Below are 20,669 nucleotides of genomic sequence, written 5' to 3'. Positions count from 1 at the left end.
TGGGTTGAGGCACAGTGAAGTGGCCCGACTCTCTCTCTCTCCCAAAAGGGCGCCATTTAGTAAGCGACCACAAACTGTGTAACAGGATTTAATGTTGCGAGAGAAAAAAAAGCCTCATTGTTGTGTGGTACAGACTGATCCGGATCTCCTGGCTGGTCCATGTGAAACAGAGCAGAGAGCTGCCACAGCCGGGGCACAATTAACTCTCACCTACACTTCCTCAATTATGGGGATGGGTTGCTGTGGAAACTAACTCCTCGACTAGACGAATCACAGCACAGCATAAACACTACAGTTTAATCTCAGTGATTAAAAATACTTCAGAGTCTACCCTATGTCTATGTAAATGACAACCATTCGTTTGTTCATTCACCAAGTCAGGAAAGGGACTCACTTTTCCAGATTCCATGAGTGGTAAACTGTGTGGAGAACCTCTCTCTACCAGACGAACCCTGTGAGGGAGGGAGGAAGTGAAGAGTTACTGGGCCTCTGAGTCAATACTGTGGTTGCGTCCCAAATGGCACCCTATTCCCTATATAGTGCACTACTTCTGACCAGAGCCCTGTGGTAATAGGGAGCCATTTGAGACACACCCTGTGAGTCAGCGTGTCATCTGGCTAGTCGTCCTCATCGAGCACTTCATCATCAAGACTAAAGGATACTGGAGAGCAATAGATTACATTCTGAAACCTTTCATTTCACATTTCATCCAATGCAGCAGTTTATACAAGCCCTTTTAGTCTACAAATTATACTTTACTTTCAACACAAACACAATAGCTACATCCCAGGGAGGAGGACAGTGGTGGAGGCAAAAACGACTGTCTATAATCACAGTGTGTATGTGAATAGCAGCAGCTATATTTGTGAGCGGTGAGGCCCAATGTGCAGCATGCTGTGGCCCTGCTAGTACACTGTGTCTCAGACTCCGTCGGCATTCACATGGCAACCTATTCCCTATATAGTGCACTTCTTTTGACCAGAGCCCTATGGACACTTGTCAAAAGTAGTACACTATAAAGGGAATTAGGGGATGCCATTTGGGATGTACGTTAGTCCAGAGCAGCTACAGGCTGGGTCCTATTGATGTGTTGACTGGGTGTGGGAGAGGGACGTAGACCCACTGTTCTGACCCCAGGCCGTCTTAAAGACCCGTTTGTAATCTTAATGTCAGACTTTGCCAACACAGCTAGAGGCTCCATAGCCAGTTATATCGGACTGCTTTAGTGTCACAGGGAATGAGTCTGGCTTCAACCTTTATGCATACATAGCCAGTTATATCGGACTGCTTTAGTGTCACAGGGAATGAGTCTGGCTTCAACCTTTATGCATACATAGCCAGTTATATCGGACTGCTTTAGTGTCACAGGGAATGAGTCTGGCTTCAACCTTTATGCATACATAGCCAGTTATATCAGACTGCTTTAGTGTCACAGGGAATGAGTCTGGCTTCAACCTTTATGCATACAATGCGGTGGAACTATTCCACTGTAAATGGACACTGCAGAGGTAATGACTCCTGAACAGCTAATCAAATGGTTACCCAGACTATTTGCATTGTCCCCCCCCTCCTCCTCTTCTACACTGCTGCTACTCTGTCATTATCTATGCATAGTCACTTCAATAACTCTACCTACATGTACATATTACCTCAATTACCTGCACATTGACTCTGAACCGGTACCCCCTGTATAGAGCCCCGCTATTGTTATTTACTGCTGGGTCTTTCTTTTTTGAATAGGCGTTTTCATAAAACTACATTGTTGGTTTTAAGGGCTTGTAAGTAAGCATTTCATGGTAAGGTCTACACTGGTTGTATTTGGCACGTGTGCCAAATACAATTTGATTTGAGTCTTCAATGTCATGCGAGCATGGTCCAAGATATTGTTTTGGTTGTGAGCAACATTCTGTTGGCATAGATGTCATACCTCTGATTCTGAAGACCCCCCTGTGTGTGTCACTCACTGACGCAGAATAAACAGTACAACAGAAAATGCACCACTTGGTGTACTATATAGCTCATTTATCAAATCATTTATTCATCTCAACAAATGCTCAAGAGGATGTTCTGATAGGAGCATGCCCTTACCTGTCGTGCCTCAGCGCTCTCATGTCCACATACACAGTGGTTGGGTCTGGTCCTGAAGTTCCCTGCAGAATGACAACGTGCCAGGGTTAGTGTCCGAGCTAGGATGTCTGCTGCCTTACAGAACCATGAACACAGCGCTGTCTAGATGCTACTAGCATGTTAGTGCTTAACAGAATGCCTACAGATCACACTGGTTGTGAATGACAGCTTTGCGACAAGTCCAACCAACAATACTAATCCTAATGGGTTACTAACTATAACATTCAGACATACCATGGTTGTGGAAGAGGATAATAAGAAAAGGTTGAAGTCAATAAAAACCAAAAAGAACCGAACAGTATCCACAAAGCACCGACAGTTTGAGGTACCGCAAAGGAAAATGTGGGATAACGCTCACTGACAGGGTTGCAAATGATAACCAATCGCAACGAAGCGTCGCCAGCTGTGCACGCTTCTGACAATCACGGTCTGGTTGTGGTTGAAAGCAATGGTCAAACGTTTGATAGAAATGATCTCCCACAATAAAAATCGGGGATGGGACTGTAGATCGGTCTCCATCAATACGTTCATTCGTACTTTAGTCACACGCGATCTCTCAGACAGCACTGGGACGATTTTGACTAAACTTGTGTGAATGATGCGAGTTGCTTTGTTTTCGCATGACACGACCACTTTGCCTACTGTTCATTTTTACTTGCCGATCAATAGCAGAAAACGTTTGAAATGTCTATAATTTTCACCGAGCACAATCAAAGTTAACATAGGTCCTAGCTTTCAATCGCCCAATTTGTAGGCATGCCCAATTCAGGCATCTTTTTTTAAACGTGATATTGCTCTCAAGGATAACTTGAAATAACATGATATAGGTTAATTGATGAAATAATCCACAGAAAACAAATGAGATTATTTATTAGCCTAGTCGTTAGAAGTAATTAGGCATTTCATGTGAAATCATTGTCAAAAGCTTATGAGGCTACTGTTGCATGTAGGTCTAGATTATTTATAGGTTGATCAGAAATATTTAAAAAATGTCTTTCAACAACTCCAAATCAATTGCTTGCAATGGCACAGGAACCACTGAATCTGTGCCTTTTTCTACTATCTATTTTCTATTATCATGACACCTGCTGGTAACTCCTAACTGGTTAGGACACCTCATGAGGTCTTCGAAATATCTGTTGACTAAGCTTCATGCATAGCTTTATTTTGACCCATATGAGTAGTAGAATGTCTCTAGCCTCAGCACTTACGACCAATTTTCTAGTGAGAGACGCTTTGTGGATACGCCCCAGAGCAGAAGAAAAATGAAAAACGTAACCACAAAATAAAGGTGCACCTAAAAACTGTTCTGAGATCAGATCCAGTCTGATCCACCTCATGCAAACACAGAAAGAAGCCACGAAACAAAAAAAACATTGTTTTTTTAAAGAGGAGAGGGAGAACAGAACACAACCAGATGGAAGGAGAGAGAGGAGGTAGACATGGTGATATAGTGCATCATGTCTGAACGAGCAAACACAATCTGTATCTGTCCCTTCAATAGATGGTTTTGAAAGCTGACAGTTCAGTAGAGAGGCTTGACTGGCCAGACACGAGAGTCAAAGCCACACAGACAGAACAACACAATCCCAACATACATTACATTGAACACAGAGGCACCAAGTTGAACAGTAGTGTGCGTGTCTGATAGTATTTTCTATCTAGTAGGTTAGTGAACAACCAAAAAACCCATATGAATAAAGAGGAGAAACCAGCCAACAAAGAAATAGAGAAAGCACAGAGCAGCTTCCCCTCCCCAGACTTCCTCAGCCTAGCTCTGGTCCAGGGTGTTACATGCAGCTTGCTGATGTGGCGCTTTCCTCAACGCCCTGGACTAGAGACATCCCCGGCCCTCCCCAGGTAGATTGCAGTGCACCCGTGACTCAGCAGCATGTTTTAATAGCATGGCTAAGACTTTGGCAGAGGAAGCAGCAGAGCAGCATCTACCACCAGAGAGAAAGACAGCCATAGAGCTACACATGCTAGACTGACTCATACCAGCCTTAGAGCTACACATGCTAGATCCTGACTCATTCCCGCCATAGACAGCCAGCTATAGAGCTGCACATGCTAGACTGACTCAGACCAGCCATAGAGCTACACATGCTAGATCCTGACTCAGTCCTGAGTACACGCAGACCAGAACACAAGGTACCGTCAAACAGGACACACTATACAGTCTTACAGCAGTATCGCAATAGTACGGTATTACAGTATTTACCTACAGTCACTCAAACATCGAGCAGGCCTACACTATGATAATACTACTACTACTGCAAATACTGCAGTCACACTGCACTAAACTAGAATTGTTCAGATCGGGAATGTGCTTTAGTTCACAGAGGCTAATTTGGACTAGGCTATTAACACTCTAATATAGTACTATACAAGTGACATGATGGTATTGTACTGTCACTGCACTTCTGTCTCTCTGGGTCTCAGAAGGAAAGCATTCTCGGTGAGCTGTGGCAGTATCTATCTCAAGGCAAACTGGAAGCTGTCACTGATATGATATGACCACACTTGACAAGTTGGCCCAGCACAGGTTAACGTTTCAGTACTGCAGGGATTTCATTTTAACAAGCTGACTTTTTCTAAGTGCTGAGCGCTTTGCTAAGAGGGGTCTCAAATGGCACCTTTAGACAGTAGAACATATTGCTGCTACACAAACAAAACAGTATGTGTGCACATGTCCCAAATAGCACCCTTTCCTCTAGAAGGTGCACTACTTTTGACCGCAGGCCATAGGGCCCTGGTCAAAAAGAGGTGTGCTATATAGGGAACAGGGTGCCATTCGTAACTCAGCCTATAACAGCTCACCAGAGTGGCAACGGTTGCCTTTCCCTGTTAAGTCAAATATGGCCCCAATATCACCATATAACCCTTAAATCACATCACTGTAACTGACCTTTGAATCACACATCCTGTCCACCTAGAAAGCTACTGAGAAGCTTTGAGAATGGCTGTGCCTGTGTCCCAATATACTGCTATACCTGTTCTCTACCCTGTCCCCCCCACCCCCACCCCTTCCTATCCTAACCCGTCCCCTGCCCCGCCCTCCCTTCCCCTGCCTGCTCACAACACCTGATGAAGAGGGTGATTAGCGAACGTGAAAATCCCCTACCTGGTCAGCAAGCTTCCCCAGCCTGTGAGGCTATAGCAGCAGCAGGAGGAGAGTGAGGAGGAGGTAGGAAGGAGAAATAAGGGGGAGGAGGGAGGAAGAAGGGGGCGAAGACAAAAACGAAGTATAAGATGTGGGTGGGGTTATGCAAAACAACAGAGGGGGGGAAAAAAACAAAAATGTCAACTATAGAAATGGGAAACAAAAAAAAACAGAAGCCGCCTTAAACTAAATGAGAAGTTATGTTCTAGGCTTATTAATGGTAGCCAATAGATCAATGTTAGCAAATGTTGGGACATTTATACATGATCAGTTACATTTACACGATTTCATTGATAGTATTGATCAGGAATAGGCAACTTCGATAGGGCCGGGGGGCCACAAAACATCTGAACTCATCATGAGGGGCTGTAGTGGCTCGCGAGTCTGCGTACCCACATCCATACCCACAAATACATACCCACACATCCAGTCAGAGGTGGCCCTAGCCTTCTGGGGGCCCTAAGTGAAATTGTGTTACGTATACTCAAGTTAAGAAGAGTAGCATGCAGTAAGTCAGAGGTAATCGCTTATTTACAATAGAGTTTAAGAGGGAAGAATCTATACATGTCAAATAATGGTGTTAAATACAACATTTTCAACAGGCTTCTCGATTGGGCTTTTTGTCAATCCTTCAGATTTGATTGATTGATGGAACAGCGAAGTGCACCTGAAACTGGTGCAAATAGTATTCTGATCTCTATCTCATTATCATTTGAATAATAAAGCTTGCAAATAATAGTTGAATCATGTAAAAGAATGAGCCCAAAATGAAAGCATGAAGTAGCAGCATGTGTAAATGCTTATGGACAGCTGAGCTCCAGAGACATAGTGTGCATCCAAAAAGGCACCCTATTCCCTATATAGTGCACTACTTTTGACCAGGGCAAACAGTCGTGCATTATTTAGGGAATAGGGTGCCATTTGAGACATACACATAGCTCAGTGTATGTCTGGTAATAGTTTTTGTCGTTGGTGAGAAGCAGAGGGCAGAGAGAGTGAGATGTGTAGAGGACATCTATGCATGTTGGCTTCTCCTCCTGTGAGCTGTAAACCCTGTCAGGAATATTACTGTAGGCCCCATAGGCTGGCCCTGGGGAAACTGTGGCTTCCCATGTTAAGTCACAAATGCAGATTAATGACTATAGGCCATTAAATTAAACCAGATTCATCTCCCTCACCCCAAAAAACAAGCAAACTGCAAGGCAACTAGAGTTCACAAAGTCTCTAAATAAAACAAAACACAACGAACTTCCAAGACTTGAGGAAAAGGCTTTGCAAACGATACTGGAGGCAGAGAGAATGACAAGAAACAGTCGCACATTAAATGTTGGATGCATTGACATCACCAGCGTGCTGGGGTTGTCCTTCTCATTCAGTCTCTCAGAGTCCCACTGGTGACAGATTGGGGACAGAGAGAGACAGCACCCATAGATACTGAACTTAGTAAGAGCACATTTGATAAAACGTTGAGGGACAGAGCACATGTGGTTTGCGGACCAGAGGAGAGGAGGAAGGTACTGACTGTACCTGCAGACAGACGGCCAGGTTGACTCTGCAGCCGAACGAGGTGCTGACTGCTCGGGGGTGGAGGCCCAGGTCTTTGAAGAGCTTGGAGAAGGACTGAGTCAGAGCTATCCTGGGTCTCTCCTCCGCCACCACCACACACGTCCTGACCCGCGACAGGTCCAGGCCCCGAGACTGACGGAGAAACCAGAACTAACTGGATCAAATCAGAACTAACCAGGCTGGATGAGTCTGGGTTGATGGACAATCCACGTATCAGTCAATCAATCAATGTTTTTACATCAGCAGTTGTCAAAGTGTTTTGCTCTCAGGTCATCACATTGTAATAAAACGTTATCTTTGTTGTGATTTGGCGGGTAGATACCTACCTTGAGGGATTCGGTCTGCAGGCCCAGGCCCTTGGTGCAAAGCTCCATGACGCTGTAGGAGCAGAAGGTGTCCCTGACCTTGTACTGACTGACAGCTAGCAACCACAGAGCAGGGTTCACCTCCAACTCCGAAGGCGGGATCAGGATCGACTGGTGGCCGGAGTACACACTAGAAACAGGAGACACAGAGTGAGTACACACAGGACACTAACTAGGTAGTACACAGGACACTAACTAGGTAGTACACACTAGAAACAGGAGACACAGAGTGAGTACACACAGGACACTAACTAAGTAGTACACACTAGAAACAGGAGACACAGAGTGAGTACACACAGGACACTAACTAAGTAGTACACACTAGAAACATGTACCATACAGTAAGTGCGTAGCCTGAGAGCACACAAACTTAAAGACTTCATACACTTCACACCTGGGACCATGAGTGTACTAACAGCCAACTACATTATATATTCAGTGGCTCCATTTATAATCCAGACCAATGCCATTTCATCTAGGCCAATGCAACCTCTAATAGTACAGCTAACTAGTAGCTAGTGAATTATACACTGAATAACAAGTCAGGGCTAGTTTGCATAGGCATCAATCAGAAACACACGCGGCAAATAAAACAGCTTTGTTCTTTAGCAAGGTCCTGGTGTTGAGACAGCACCCCACTGAGGATATTTCCATCTGAAGATTTGCCAAGTTGAGTGGTGCCATGTCAGAGAGTGCTTCCAACGGGGAGGCGATTCAAGAAAGCCCAGCGGACAGCGGAGCAGAACGGCGTCATCGTCACAAGGAGGCGGGTGGGAGGCTAAACACAGCAGAATAATGCATGCGCTGCATTTGGCCCCCTGCTTAGTCTAGTCTCTCTCTCTCTCTCTCTCCCTCTCAACACCCCCCCCCCCCCCCCCCCCCCTGGCACAGGTCTAACTGGTCTGCCTGAAGAAGACAGGCTTCCTGACATCTGTAGGTACTGAGAGACGGTGCATTCCGATGATGACGTCACTCACTGTGTGTGAGGGTCTGAGTGAGGCGCAGGGTGAACATAGCATGGCTTCTTCAGAACAGAGGTCCAGGAGTAGCTGTGTGTGTGTGTGTGTGTGTGTGTGTGTGTGTGTGAAGTGTGGACGCAGCAGAGCTAGATGTGTGTGATGTGATTGGTGGGCAGTGACGAGGCTAGAAGGGTCCATCTCTCTCTGTTACACCTGCAAAGGCACCAGAGGACGAAGCCCAGGCCGCAGTAGGGGTCCAGACAGATAGCCACCTCACGAGAGGGGTACAGCTCACATTGCAGCTTGATAGAACGGCAGAAGGCACTGGTGGCAGTATGAGACATCTACATGGGAGGGATGATAAGAACAAACGCATACAGATTAGTAATTTAGTTAACACTCTACTTGGCTATAGCCTGGTCCCAGATCTGTTTGTGCTCTTGCCAACTCCATTACAAAATATGACAAGGAGTTGGCATGGTGGCACAAACTGAAGGGCACTCAAGCGACATCCCAAAACCAACAAATACAGTCTATCATTTTTACCAGGGTGGCCCTTTATTAAACAATATACACATGACGTACATGTGTACCCCAGTCATTCTTTCAGAACTTTATCAATGTAGAGTACGGTATTCAAGCCCAAGGCTTTGTTTTGAGTTTCAATGGAACTGCATCAGAATTAGGAAACGCACTGCAAAAAACTATTATAAGTAAATATTCTCATGAGCTGCTAGTAAGAGTACCACTCCTGAATCCTTAACTAATGAATAAATTAAATCGTAGAACAATGACTCAACGCGGCTGAATATATAGTGGGATAACGCTTTCACAACTTGGTGCGTCTCCCCTCCGGTAGATAGAAGCTGTTATTGTCCCATTGAAAAACACTAGTTCCACTCCAGCCTGAGAGGTTGTTAAAGTGGCACGCAATCCTATCCGTGTCAAAAATGACACTATTCTCTATACAGTGCTGTACATTTGACAAGGGGATATAAGGCACTTTCCAAAAGTAGTGCACTAAGTAGGGAATAGGGCGCCATTTGGGACACAGAAGTAGGAGGAGCCATGTTCTCACATGAAACCCAAATTCAGGGTTTTGTCATGTTAATCAGTGTACAGCATGAGAGACATCATTATTTGACATGGCTGAACATCCAGAGTGCATCTTGTTTTAGTAAACTACAGAAAAGAGCCCCACACACCACAACAATTCTCCCCCACCACCACCACCTCAATCGACCCTATTCCTCTACGCGTTTTCAGCTAGACGGAGAACAGAATAGACAATCGCCTCTAGGTGAAGGGAGAAAATACACAGCCTCGTCCACTGAGGAACTGATAGCAAATTTGCTTCCTTATAGACCAGTGATAAGATTCATCTTTACAAGTTGCTATTTCACTGGATTTCCTACTGAGCTTCGTCGGTCAGACAAAGGTTTCTACATGGCCAGATGAACTGTGAACAAGGCGTGTCCTAGTGCGGCGTTGGATCTGTGGCGACAGGGAGAACAGGCCTTCTGGGTGAGCACCGTACTGTGACAGATTCAGCAGTCATCCACAGCAGAGGGGTGCTGGGATCAATAACTGCTTTCGTGTTGTTGAAATGTCACCACTATCTTTCCACTCAGACGATCACTTCATGCAGCTTGTTTCTGTTTCACTTCACACGCTTTTTGTGATATCAGCCTCCCTGATAGGAGAAACACATTGTGGTTAGAGGTTTACCTTCACTCCTGCTAGCATCCCTGTGGTGGACACACTGAAGTCCAGGTAGGCCAGTGTGTCTGGGTTGGAGGGCTTGTACAACAATGGAGGTTTCTTCTTTGGCAGATCGTCTAGAAGACAGAGAGACAAAGGACAAGACCACTGTCATCACAAATACATTCTTAAGTAGAGGATACATTACATTGTCATTAGTCTCGATTAGTCGTAAGATCTCTGCATCGGTGTCTGTTGTAAAGAAGTCCAGACCCTCGGGCTAAAGTGGGTAATGTCTGACTGAGGTGACTGGTGCAGCGTGGGTAATGGATTCTCTTACCTGTGTCCAGGACAGGAGGCCAGGACCTGACGTCCACTGCTGCTGAGGCCTCCTTCGACCTCAGCAGTTTACAGATCACCGCTGTGGTCATCATACACGCCGAGCGGCTCACCTGGGGCCACACGCACACGTTGAGACAAGCAAATACAAGTTTGGATACACACAAGTTTATACACGCACGCGCAAACGCACTGCAAAATGCTCCAGAAAGACGAGGCCTACTCTGTCGCCTTCGAGGATCCAGCTCCCTTTAACGTGACCTCTTATGCATCATCTTGGTCTACATTTTCTCTAATGAAAGGTCAGTTGTGATGCGATGACGACTTGATACAGAGGACGTCAACCGAAGCACTTACCTCCACGATCATCTTCACTGTGGGCAGAGTGGTGGCTATGTTCTGGGGGTGCGGAGGTCGCACAGTGATTGGCACGCAGCCCGCATACAGGCACCCGTAGAACGCTGCGATCAGGTCAATCCCTGCATGAAGGACACAGAGAGAGAGAGAGAGGATATTAGTTCTGGTCCGTCAGTCCATGAGTCCCTGTGCCAAATCGGAACCATCCTCCCGACCGACAGAAAGACACTGCACCCTCAGGACAAGGTGTCGTATTGAGCAGGCTGTCCAAGAGACAGTTAATTGAATGGCTCTCTCAGGCAATCTCCCTTGTCAGGATTTTGTCCTGCTTGACTGAGCCTTTTCATTATGGACCTATGGTTCACTTGAACGCTTGAATTTCTCTGGCTCCCAAATACTAACGGAGTTCCAAATTAGAATTCTACCTTTTAAATCTTGGAACACCCAGGGCCTTCTGTGTGTACCCTTAAAGATCAGCACTCTCTTGTGGGAAGTGCTATACTATCAGAGAGATGTGGCTCAGGCCCTGGCTTGGAAGCACAGAGAGATTCTAGATTGATGAATGATAACTGACAACACATGACTGCTGGTGATAAACCCAGTGAGAGACGTGTGATCTGTGTGTCAGTCCCAGGCAGCAGCCGTACCAGGGGGGTAGACGAGCGCAACGTGATCCCCGTCCTGCAGGTGTCCTCGCTCCGCCAGCATGGTGGCAATCTTCTCTGCTCTCTTATGCAATTGGACACATGTCAGAGAGCTGGCTATCGTCCCCTGTGGTCACACACGCGAAGACACAGGCACATACACATAAGAGAGATAAGATGCGAGAGAGACAAAAAGAAAAAGGGAGAGAAAAAGAGAGCGAGAGACAGAGGGAGCAAGAAAATGATTTACAGTTTAAAGTTTCAATAGGTCTTTGATAGGGCTACTTCAAATAAAATCCTCATAGGTCTCAATACAAAGTGAGAACACTCAACTATTTCAGCTGCTACTGCTGTGTGTACAAAACATGTCAGGAGTCAGATGTGAACAATGCCAATACAGCCTTTAGCCAGGTCTCACTCACCCTGCAGTTGAGAAGTGTGTAAAGCACATGTTCCGGAGTGGTCTGGGCCCTCCATTGTAACACTTCAGAGAGGAAGAGGAACTAAAATATACAAAAGAAGGGAAAATAAAATAAGGCTCTGGCTGGATCACACACTCCGAGAGGAGAGGAGCCATTCTGCCTCAGTGTTCAACTCAGACAGGAAGTGTGTGTCACAAAAGGCACCCTATTCTCTATGTAGAGTGCACTACTTTTGACCAGGGAATGCATAGGGTTCTGGTCAAAAGAAGTGCCCTATATAGGGAATAGGGTGCCATTTCAGACATCGCCTAGGAGAGAAAGGTACAGTAATTAAATCCCTGAGTACCATTGGCTAAAACATGTCTGCCATAATCACAAAATCTGTTAGCCTATTGAGGAGAAGCTGTTACATTTTTAGTAATTTAGCAGATGCTCTTATCCACAGCAACTACAGTTAGTTAATTAATCTTAAGATCACTAGGTAGGACAACCACATATCACAGTAAGTATATTTTTCCTCAATAAAGTATCTACACAAAAGTATGTTGACACCCCTTCAAATGAATGGAATCGGCTATTTCAGCCTCACCCGTTGCTGACAGGTGTATAAAATTGAACACACAACCATGCAATCTCCATAGACAAACATTGACAGTAGAATAGACTTACTGAAGAGCTCAGTCATTTTCAACGTGGCACTGTCATAGGATGCCACTTTTCCAACAAGTCAGTTCGTAAACTTTCTGCCCTGCTAGAGCTGCCCCGGTCAACTGTAAGGGCTGTTATTGTGGAGTGGAAATGTCTTGGAGCAACAGCTCAGCCACAAAGTGGTAAGCCACACAACCTCACAGAATGGGACCGCCGAGTGCTGGCGCGTAAAAAACGTCTGTCCTTGGTTGCAACACTCACTACATAGTTCCAAACTGCCTCTGGAAGCCGCATCAGCACAAGAACTGTTCGTCAGGAGCTTCCATGGCAGAGCAGATGCACACAAACCTAAGATCACCACGCGCAATGCCAAGTGTCAGCTGGAGTGATGTAAAGCTCGAAACATGTTCTCTGGAGTGATGAATCACGCTTCACCATCTGGCAGTCAGACGGACAAATCTGGGTTTGGCGGTTGCCAGGAGAACGCTACCTACCCCAATGCATAGTGCCAACTGTAAAGTTTGGTGGAGGAGGAATAATAGTCTGGGGCTGTTTTTCATTGTTTGGGCTAGGCCCCTCAGTTCCAGTGAAGGGAAACTTTAATTCTGTAGCATACAATGACATTATACACCATGCTGTGCTTCCAACTTCGTGGCAACAGTTTGGGGAAGGCCCTTTTTAGCATGACAATGCCCCCGTGCACAAAGTGAGGTCCATAGAGAAATGGTTTGTTGAGATCGGTGTGGAAGAACTTGACAGGCCTGCACATAGCCCTGACCTCAAACCCATCATACACCTTTGGGATAAATTGCAACGCCAACCACGAGCCAGGACTAATTGCCCAACATCAAAAGTCCCTGCAGCAATGTTCCAACATCTAGTGGAATGCCTTCCCAGAAGAGTGGAGGCTGTTATTGCAAAAAAAGGGGGACCAACTCCATATTAATGCCCATGTTTTGGAATGAGATGTTCGACGAGCAGGTGTCCACATACTTTTGGTCATGTAGCGTATCAGCAAAGTCAGAGCTTCATATTAGAAGGTGACACGCTGAGTTCTTAATCATATCATTCTTTTAGCACAATGACCTGCTCTCATAACATTTCAAAATGCTGAAGGCACTGGTTCAGTTGCTGAGAGAGACAGAGAGAGAGAGAGACAGAGAGGGAGAGAGACAGAGACATGAGCTCCATATCGGTGGCGCAGATAGAAAGAGTGAGAAATAAGAGAATGGGCCAAGCATGTCTCAGTTTATGAATTCTTCAAGGTTTCATCCGTGGGGGCAGTGGAGGAGTAAATAGTGGAGTGTAATTCATGCTTTTTGCAGTCTGGTTCTGTCATAGGAGCAGAGCACAAACGTCTTCAGGCCTGCTCTTATAGTGATGAATTAGAGATTCAGTATGCACTGTTTTAATCCACCGGGTCCAACTGCTACAGATAGTAAATCATGTTCTCTGTGATCTTCTACGCTGCTCTGACAACCAGATGAGTCCCAAAATGGCACCCTATTACCAGATCCCTCTGGTCAAAAGTAATACACTAATTAGGGAATAGAGTGCCATTTAGGATTTACACCATGAACTACTTCCTTGCTCTGGACACCCCAGGAAAATCCACCCACCACCAACCGTCACTTTAGACTGTCTAGTTTTAGAAAAATGCTGTGAAAATGACAGCTGCTGAAAGTGCTTAGCTTTACACTAGGGCTCTTGCCATTAAGTACGGACAGATGTTGTCCTGTTAAAACAGTCATTTGATATTTCCTGTCTAATTCCATAGGAAGGCCCGTTTCCAACAGACACACAGAACAGACAAATTCCCTGTGAACCCTCGTCTGTTTCCCAAATGCCCCCCCCCCCATCCCCTGTGTAGTGCACTGCTTTTGACCAGGGCCCATGGGGGTTTGTTCAAAAGTATTACACTGCATAGGGAATAGGGTGCCATTTGGGACAAATCCCAAGTGAGGGGCTGCCTAAAACTAAGTGGCTCCCGCCCTCCCTCTCTCTGCACTCAAACAAAAAATAAGACAGGAACTTAGTCGACTCTGCCAACGCCGCTACAACATTGGTAAAATATGAACACCGTTTCCTGATGAAAACATCACTAAGGCACTTGCCATAAGCCCAGTGGATAATTCAGTAAAACCAATATATTCTGTTTCTGTTCACAGGAAACCGTCCCACTACTGTAGATTAGGCTAGATCAGTGGGATTGAGAGAGGCCCAGGTTGTGTCCCAAAATGCACCGTATTCCCTATTTAGTGCATCACTTTTGATCAGAGCCCTATGGGCCCATGGTCAAAAGTACTGCACTACATAGGGAATAGAGTTCCATTTGGGATGCATCCCCGATATTGTCAGAGCTGTGACAGCCAGGAGAGACAGGCAGATATGAATGGCAGAGGACTGTATTGAACGCTGAAGGCCCACCCCCTCCTCTGAGACTCCCCCAGAGTGCTCTAGTTAAGCCTGAGCCTGCCTGGTCAGTACGGAGCAGCACAAAGAGCCATTGTCTTTAATCAGCCCAGCCAGTCAGTGTTGGTCTGTGACTCAGACTCCAGGGCTGTGGATTAGAATCAGCACAGAGAAGAAAGAGCTTTATCTGTTTAAGCGTCTGTGATTCCAGAGCTTGTGTAGAAGAGATTTATCTGAAAAGTATCAGCTGTCATTATCAAAGTGGATATCAGTCTTTACTGTTATGTGACCAACTAGGTGGTGTACATTTCAGCAATATGAAGTTGAACACAACTATTCGTTATGCTGGAAAGAAGGAACAACACATGCTAGAGCAGCAACCATTCCCTGACGCAAATTCATTGATTGGGTTAGACATGGCCAGACTATCGAGCACAGGTTTAAAATCACAACATTGAATATTAAGGAAATCGAGCTACGAAATAAGAAAAAGCCATTCACACAGAGGACCTGATTTCCAGATGAATGAGCATGCAGACAGCCAGACCATATTGGTGCATTAAGGTGATAATGAGGGAAGCAGAGCAGCAGTGATTATTATGGTCTGGTTGGCATGCTGAACAGAACAAAGGAGCAGAGGAAGGGATACAGACTGATGGTTGCTAGGAGGATTAGAGCAAATGGAAAAGAGCATGAAGTCTGAGTCAGAGGATTCCAAACCACACCACAAACAATATCTGCCTTTCAAATGGAATCCTATTCCCCTCAATAGTTCACCACTTTTAACTAGAGTCTTATCAGCCCTGGTCAAAAGTAGTGCACTATATAGGGAATGGGGTGCCATTTGAAATGCACTCAATGTGTCCCGTCTTCCAAAGGGAAAGTAAAACAGAAGAAATGTGAGTGTTGTGTTGTTGCTGTCGTCTGCCTTGTCACTTTACATTAGAGGTCGTACTGCCCAAGCGACTGCCTAACGGGGTGATTGATGAGATTTTTCAGCATGAGAGAAAGGGGAAATCAATTCTGTCTCCGCTACGGTACGGCTATGCTCACCATTGCTCAGTGCCACCAGCCAGGCACCTCACATTCCTTTATTAATAATTACTTTCCAAACCTCTGCCACTGGAAAGGGAAAATAAAGTGCCATCAAATCGAGAATCAGTCAAATCACATACATCTCTGTATTGACAGGGGCTTCGTCCCAAATAGCACCCTATTTCCTATGTAGGGCACTACTTTTGATCAGAGCCCTATGGGCCCTGTTCAAAAAGTAGTGCACTGTAGGGAATAGAATGCCATTTGCCAGGGTCGTCCTAAAGCCCTGAGGGAAATGTACTGTTTGATATTTCAAGGCAAATCTAATCAAACCAAACTAACCAAGACTACAATCCTTCCCCAACACGCAGTATACCAACCAGTATGCCGCTATCCACTACCCAGATATGAAGTAAGGGCTTAGATAAGCCAACATTACATCAGTCTGTGTTTGACTGGTTTAAGCTTCCTACTTCATAGAAAGAAAATGTTGATGGATAGTTCCAACACTCAGTGGAAACAGAAAGGAAGCAATGGATACAGGGAGACGAGAGGCCTTGTGTCAGTACCTAGAGCTATGATACAGGGAGACCAGAGGCCTAGTGTCAGTACCTAGAGCTATGGATACAGGGAGACCAGAGGCCTAGTGTCAGTACCTAGAGCTATGGATACAGGGAGACCAGAGGCCTAGTGTCAGTACCTAGAGCTATGGATACAGGGAGACCAGAGGCCTAGTGTCAGTACCTAGAGCTATGGATACAGGGAGACCAGAGGCCTAGTGTCAGTACCTAGAGCTATGGATACAGGGAGACCAGAGGCCTAGTGTCAGTACCTAGAGCTATGATACAGGGAGACCAGAGGCTTAGTGTCCGTACATAGAGCTATGGATACAGGGAGACCAGAGGCCTAGTGTCAGTACCTAGAGCTATGGATGCAGGGAGACCAGAGGCCTAGTGCCAGTACCTAGAGCTATGGATGCAGGGAGACCAGAGGCCTAGTGTCAGTACATAGAGCTATGGATGCAGGGAGACCAGAGGCCTAGTGTCAGTACCTAGAGCTATGGATGCAGGGAGACCTGAGGTCTTGTGTCAGTACCTAGAGCTATGGATGCAGGGAGACCAGAGGCCTAGTGTCAGTACCTAGAGCTATGGATACAGGGAGACCAGAGGCCTAGTGTCAGTACATAGAGCTATGGATGCAGGGAGACCAGAGGCCTAGTGTCAGTACCTAGAGCTATGGATACAGGGAGACCAGAGGCCTAGTGTCAGTACCTAGAGCTATGGATACAGGTAGACCAGAGGCCTAGTGTCAGTACCTAGAGCTATGGATACAGGGAGACCAGAGGCCTAGTGTCAGTACCTAGAGCTATGATAAAGGGAGACCAGAGGCCTAGTGTCAGTACCTAGAGCTATGGATACAGGGAGACCTGAGCTCTTGTGTCAGTACCTAGAGCTATGGGTACAGGGAGACCTGAGGCCTAGTGTCAGCACCTAGAGCTATGCTGGGTAGGCACTCTGCACTCTACAGTCCCATCCATCTACTTCAGTCTATCGCAAACACACCGCACTGGTCCCAATGGATCACTAATCCCTATATTAGTGCACTACTTTTAACCAGGGCCAACAGGGAATACAAAGGGAAACAGTGCACTACATAGGGAAAATTCCATTTTGGGACGGAGTTCACGGTACAGTTACACATTCTATTATTAGGTATCTCAGAGACAGAGAGCCTCTTAGACATCCGTCTATGAAATGGAAAATACCATTGAGAAATGTCTTTAGTACTGTGCATACTAAATATCCTAATGTTGCCTGTCTCAACAATCATTTTAAACGCTTTGTTCCATATTAGTTCTGTAACAACATCAGTCTACCGATCCCAGGACATTTGAAGCCTTGACACTTGAGTCAAAAATCAGAGTAACAATACATCCTATTGGACCACGGGGCGGTGGTATTTGTTGCTGTGTTGTGCAAGGCATGAGAGCAGAAATGTATATGGTCTGATCCATCCATATAAACACACAGATGACTTTGGGAGACTATAGATGAACAACGGCTGAACTACAGTACAACTATAGTGTTTACATATGAGGGGATCAAATGATAGTCGATGGTCAACTTAAACATGGAGAGTGTGCCAATATTCAACTGATTCATACGAAGTCCCAAATGGAATCCTATTCTCTATATAGTGCACTACTTTTGACCAGGGCCCATAGGGATCTGGTCAAAAGTAGGGCACCATGTATGGAGTAGGGTGGCATTTGGGACACAGACGAATATTCAGCTGGAAGCCCACAGTCCATGGTGTAATGAGCGTGCCGATGTAGATGGTGTTGATGAAAACCAAGCCCTCAGAGAGCAGCACAGCACACACACCTTCCTTGCCTGATCATTGTCTTCCATCTGGCCCAGGTCCCTGCCGCTAGCCTGGGCAATCCTCTTCCCCGACACCAGGTTCCCCACCATCACAGAGGCAGGCCCGATCTCTGTGGACAGAGGGATAAAGGTGAGACAACACACATACAGAGAGACACACTGATACAAACATGTGGAATCTATATCCCTGGCTGTGATCTATAGTGATATATACTAGCTCACATTGTGTGTGCAGTGAATTCCCCCTAATTCCCAGAGATTTACAGAGGCCGGGTGGGCTGAGATTGACCTTGTGTTCAGAGACGAAGGCCACCGAATGGATGGGCCAATTGACTGGATGGATTCTACTCTGACAGAGTGCCTCTCAGACAGAAACCTGTGTTGTAAATTAACATCTATCTAGGGGCAACACAGTACTATAACTATTGGAGAGAGGTGACAGTTTGGGATGTGTTGGATCAGATGGGACATGTTACAAGGCCAGACTACAAAACACACCCTGTACAGTCCTGAATAGTTCTACACCTCATCCAACAGAATCAAGAAATATGAAGATTAATTAAATGGCTGTAGATATCTCTATCACCATGTAAACTAAGGATTTCTATGAAACAAATGAACTATCAATCCCCCAGGCAGACCCACTCAGGATGGTGTAATATAGTGTCTGACCCGGTTGTTTCTGCCGGGGCTTAGGCAGGTTGGTTACACAGGTATGGGGACACATGAGGACATTGCAGGGGTGCAGGGAGCCCTCCAGGAACAGCTGCTTGCTCTCTGACAGGTGGATTCCCCCCAGAGGGGTTTTAGGAAGCGTGTTGGAGGGGACCAGGGCCAGGCAATACACCCCCACCTGGTGGATCCCATCTATGGCCTATATGGGGAGGGAAGGGGACAGGGATTAGGGTGATGTGTGCCTCAAAAGGACTGCACTATTATATTGTATATGACAACTAGATATGCTTACAGTAGTAAAGACAGGTCATATTGCCTGTATGTGGAGGAACACGGTGCCAGTGTTTGTGAGGTATGGATGGCTAAGGAGCAAATCACAACTTCCTATTAAGTCAAATTCTCCCTTTGTCTCCATGCGTGAACTAAGTGAACATTTGACTTAGGTGGAATATGGCTACAGTTGTAAAGACGATAAACACACCAAGGCCATGTGTAATCGGATCAAGAGGAAGTGAACATGTTATCTTATTTGTTTTGACTGCAATCACACAGCTGGAAACAGCTTTTATAGTGAAACCACAGTCTCTTTAGTTATGGACAGGAGCCCAGAGACCTGGGTTATTACAGTACAGGGCTCAGTCTACTGGTGTGTGTGTGTGTGTGTGTGTGTGTGTGTGTGTGTACACCTGCAGCACTCTGCTCATCCACTGAAAGCTGTCCTCCTCTGTAGAGTCAGGTCTCTGCTCTGCCACCACCACGATCCTCTCATCATGTAACACAGAGATGGAGAACACTGCTATCCTGGAGAACAGAGAGATGGGAGACCAACCATAGAATTACATACAGAATGAGACCAACACCGTTAGCACACTGCTATCCCGGAGCACAGAGAAACAGAGAGAGGCAGGAGACCAATACTGTTAACACACTGTTAGCATTAGCACACAGCTATCCTGTAGCATAGAGAAACAAGAGACCAATACTGTTACCACACTGTTAGCATTAGCACACAGCTATCCTGTAGCATAGAGAAACAGGAGACCAATACTGTTACCACACTGTTAGAATTAGCACACAGCTATCCTGTAGCATAGAGAAACAGGAGACCAATACTGTTACCACACTGTTAGAATTAGCACACAGCTATCCTGTAGCATAGAGAAACAGGAGACCAATACTGTTACCACACTGTTAGCATTAGCACACAGCTATCATGTAGCATAGAGAAACAGGAGACCAATACTGTTACCAACACTGCATAAGCACAAACAGTCAATCAGCTATGATCACCATCATTTCTTATTTAATTAGTGTCAGGAGCTTTTCCAGTCCACAGGACTTGACCAAGAAATAGAGCCTTTAAATAGGGCCCAGAGGTTTTCCTGGTATGATCACACATGAAGAAAAACTCCTGTCCCTATCCACAACTGATAGATGAACAGCTACCTCCCCCTGTAGACAAACTTCATGGGCTCCACAGCCAGGGCTGTAGCCACGATGTCGTCAGCGTTGTGCCTCCTTCCCCCCACCACCATGAGGCCGTCCATCTTGCCAGCGATGAAGCACAGTCCCCCAGGACCCACGAAGCCCAGCAAGCCTGTCCTGGTGAAGGGGTACTCACTGATGAGAGCCCCAACACTGTTCATGGGGAACACCTAGAGTACAGACAAACACATTAGTTTATCACTCTCCTAACAACCTGCAATACACAGAAAGTGATTCAAATTAGCCCAATGGATAAATTAAACAAATGAATGAATGAAGGCATCACATAAGGGTGCAATTCCATTAAATGACTCTCTCTCCACTAATGGATTATATAGAGCACTTGAGGAATGTGGAAGGGTTTTTAAGAACTATTGAACAGCAGCG

The 20,669-nt window shown here is 45.8% G+C and overlaps 1 protein-coding gene across 19 annotated transcripts in view; it reads right to left on the bottom strand.

Annotated features, from left to right (window-relative positions):
- LOC139386606 (disco-interacting protein 2 homolog C-like) overlaps positions 1-20,669 on the bottom strand; it is a 243,132-nt gene that overhangs the window by 5,395 nt on the left and 217,068 nt on the right. For 9 of the 19 annotated variants that reach the window (XM_071132293.1, XM_071132296.1, XM_071132303.1 and 6 more), the window contains 15 exons: positions 20,244-20,452; positions 19,484-19,598; positions 18,795-18,996; positions 18,123-18,232; positions 11,644-11,724; positions 11,225-11,348; positions 10,578-10,699; positions 10,222-10,333; positions 9,909-10,018; positions 8,394-8,524; positions 7,183-7,351; positions 6,818-6,988; positions 5,252-5,281; positions 2,089-2,150; positions 395-452 (listed from right to left, as the gene is read on the bottom strand). In XM_071132293.1, the coding sequence (XP_070988394.1) occupies positions 395-452; positions 2,089-2,150; positions 5,252-5,281; positions 6,818-6,988; positions 7,183-7,351; positions 8,394-8,524; positions 9,909-10,018; positions 10,222-10,333; positions 10,578-10,699; positions 11,225-11,348; positions 11,644-11,724; positions 18,123-18,232; positions 18,795-18,996; positions 19,484-19,598; positions 20,244-20,452 (1,806 nt within the window). Of the gene's footprint in view, positions 1-394; positions 453-2,088; positions 2,151-5,251; positions 5,282-6,817; positions 6,989-7,178; positions 7,352-8,393; positions 8,525-9,908; positions 10,019-10,221; positions 10,334-10,577; positions 10,700-11,224; positions 11,349-11,643; positions 11,725-18,122; positions 18,233-18,794; positions 18,997-19,483; positions 19,599-20,243; positions 20,453-20,669 lie in introns of all 19 variants that reach the window. The other 10 variants (XM_071132301.1, XM_071132295.1, XM_071132307.1 and 7 more) reach the window with 5 other exon arrangements.

This window comes from Oncorhynchus clarkii, chromosome 28 (genome assembly GCF_045791955.1).
Source record: "Oncorhynchus clarkii lewisi isolate Uvic-CL-2024 chromosome 28, UVic_Ocla_1.0, whole genome shotgun sequence".
Lineage (NCBI taxonomy): Eukaryota > Metazoa > Chordata > Actinopteri > Salmoniformes > Salmonidae > Oncorhynchus > Oncorhynchus clarkii.
Note: the sequence above shows the minus strand (reverse complement) of the source record. Positions and strands in the feature narration are given on the sequence as shown.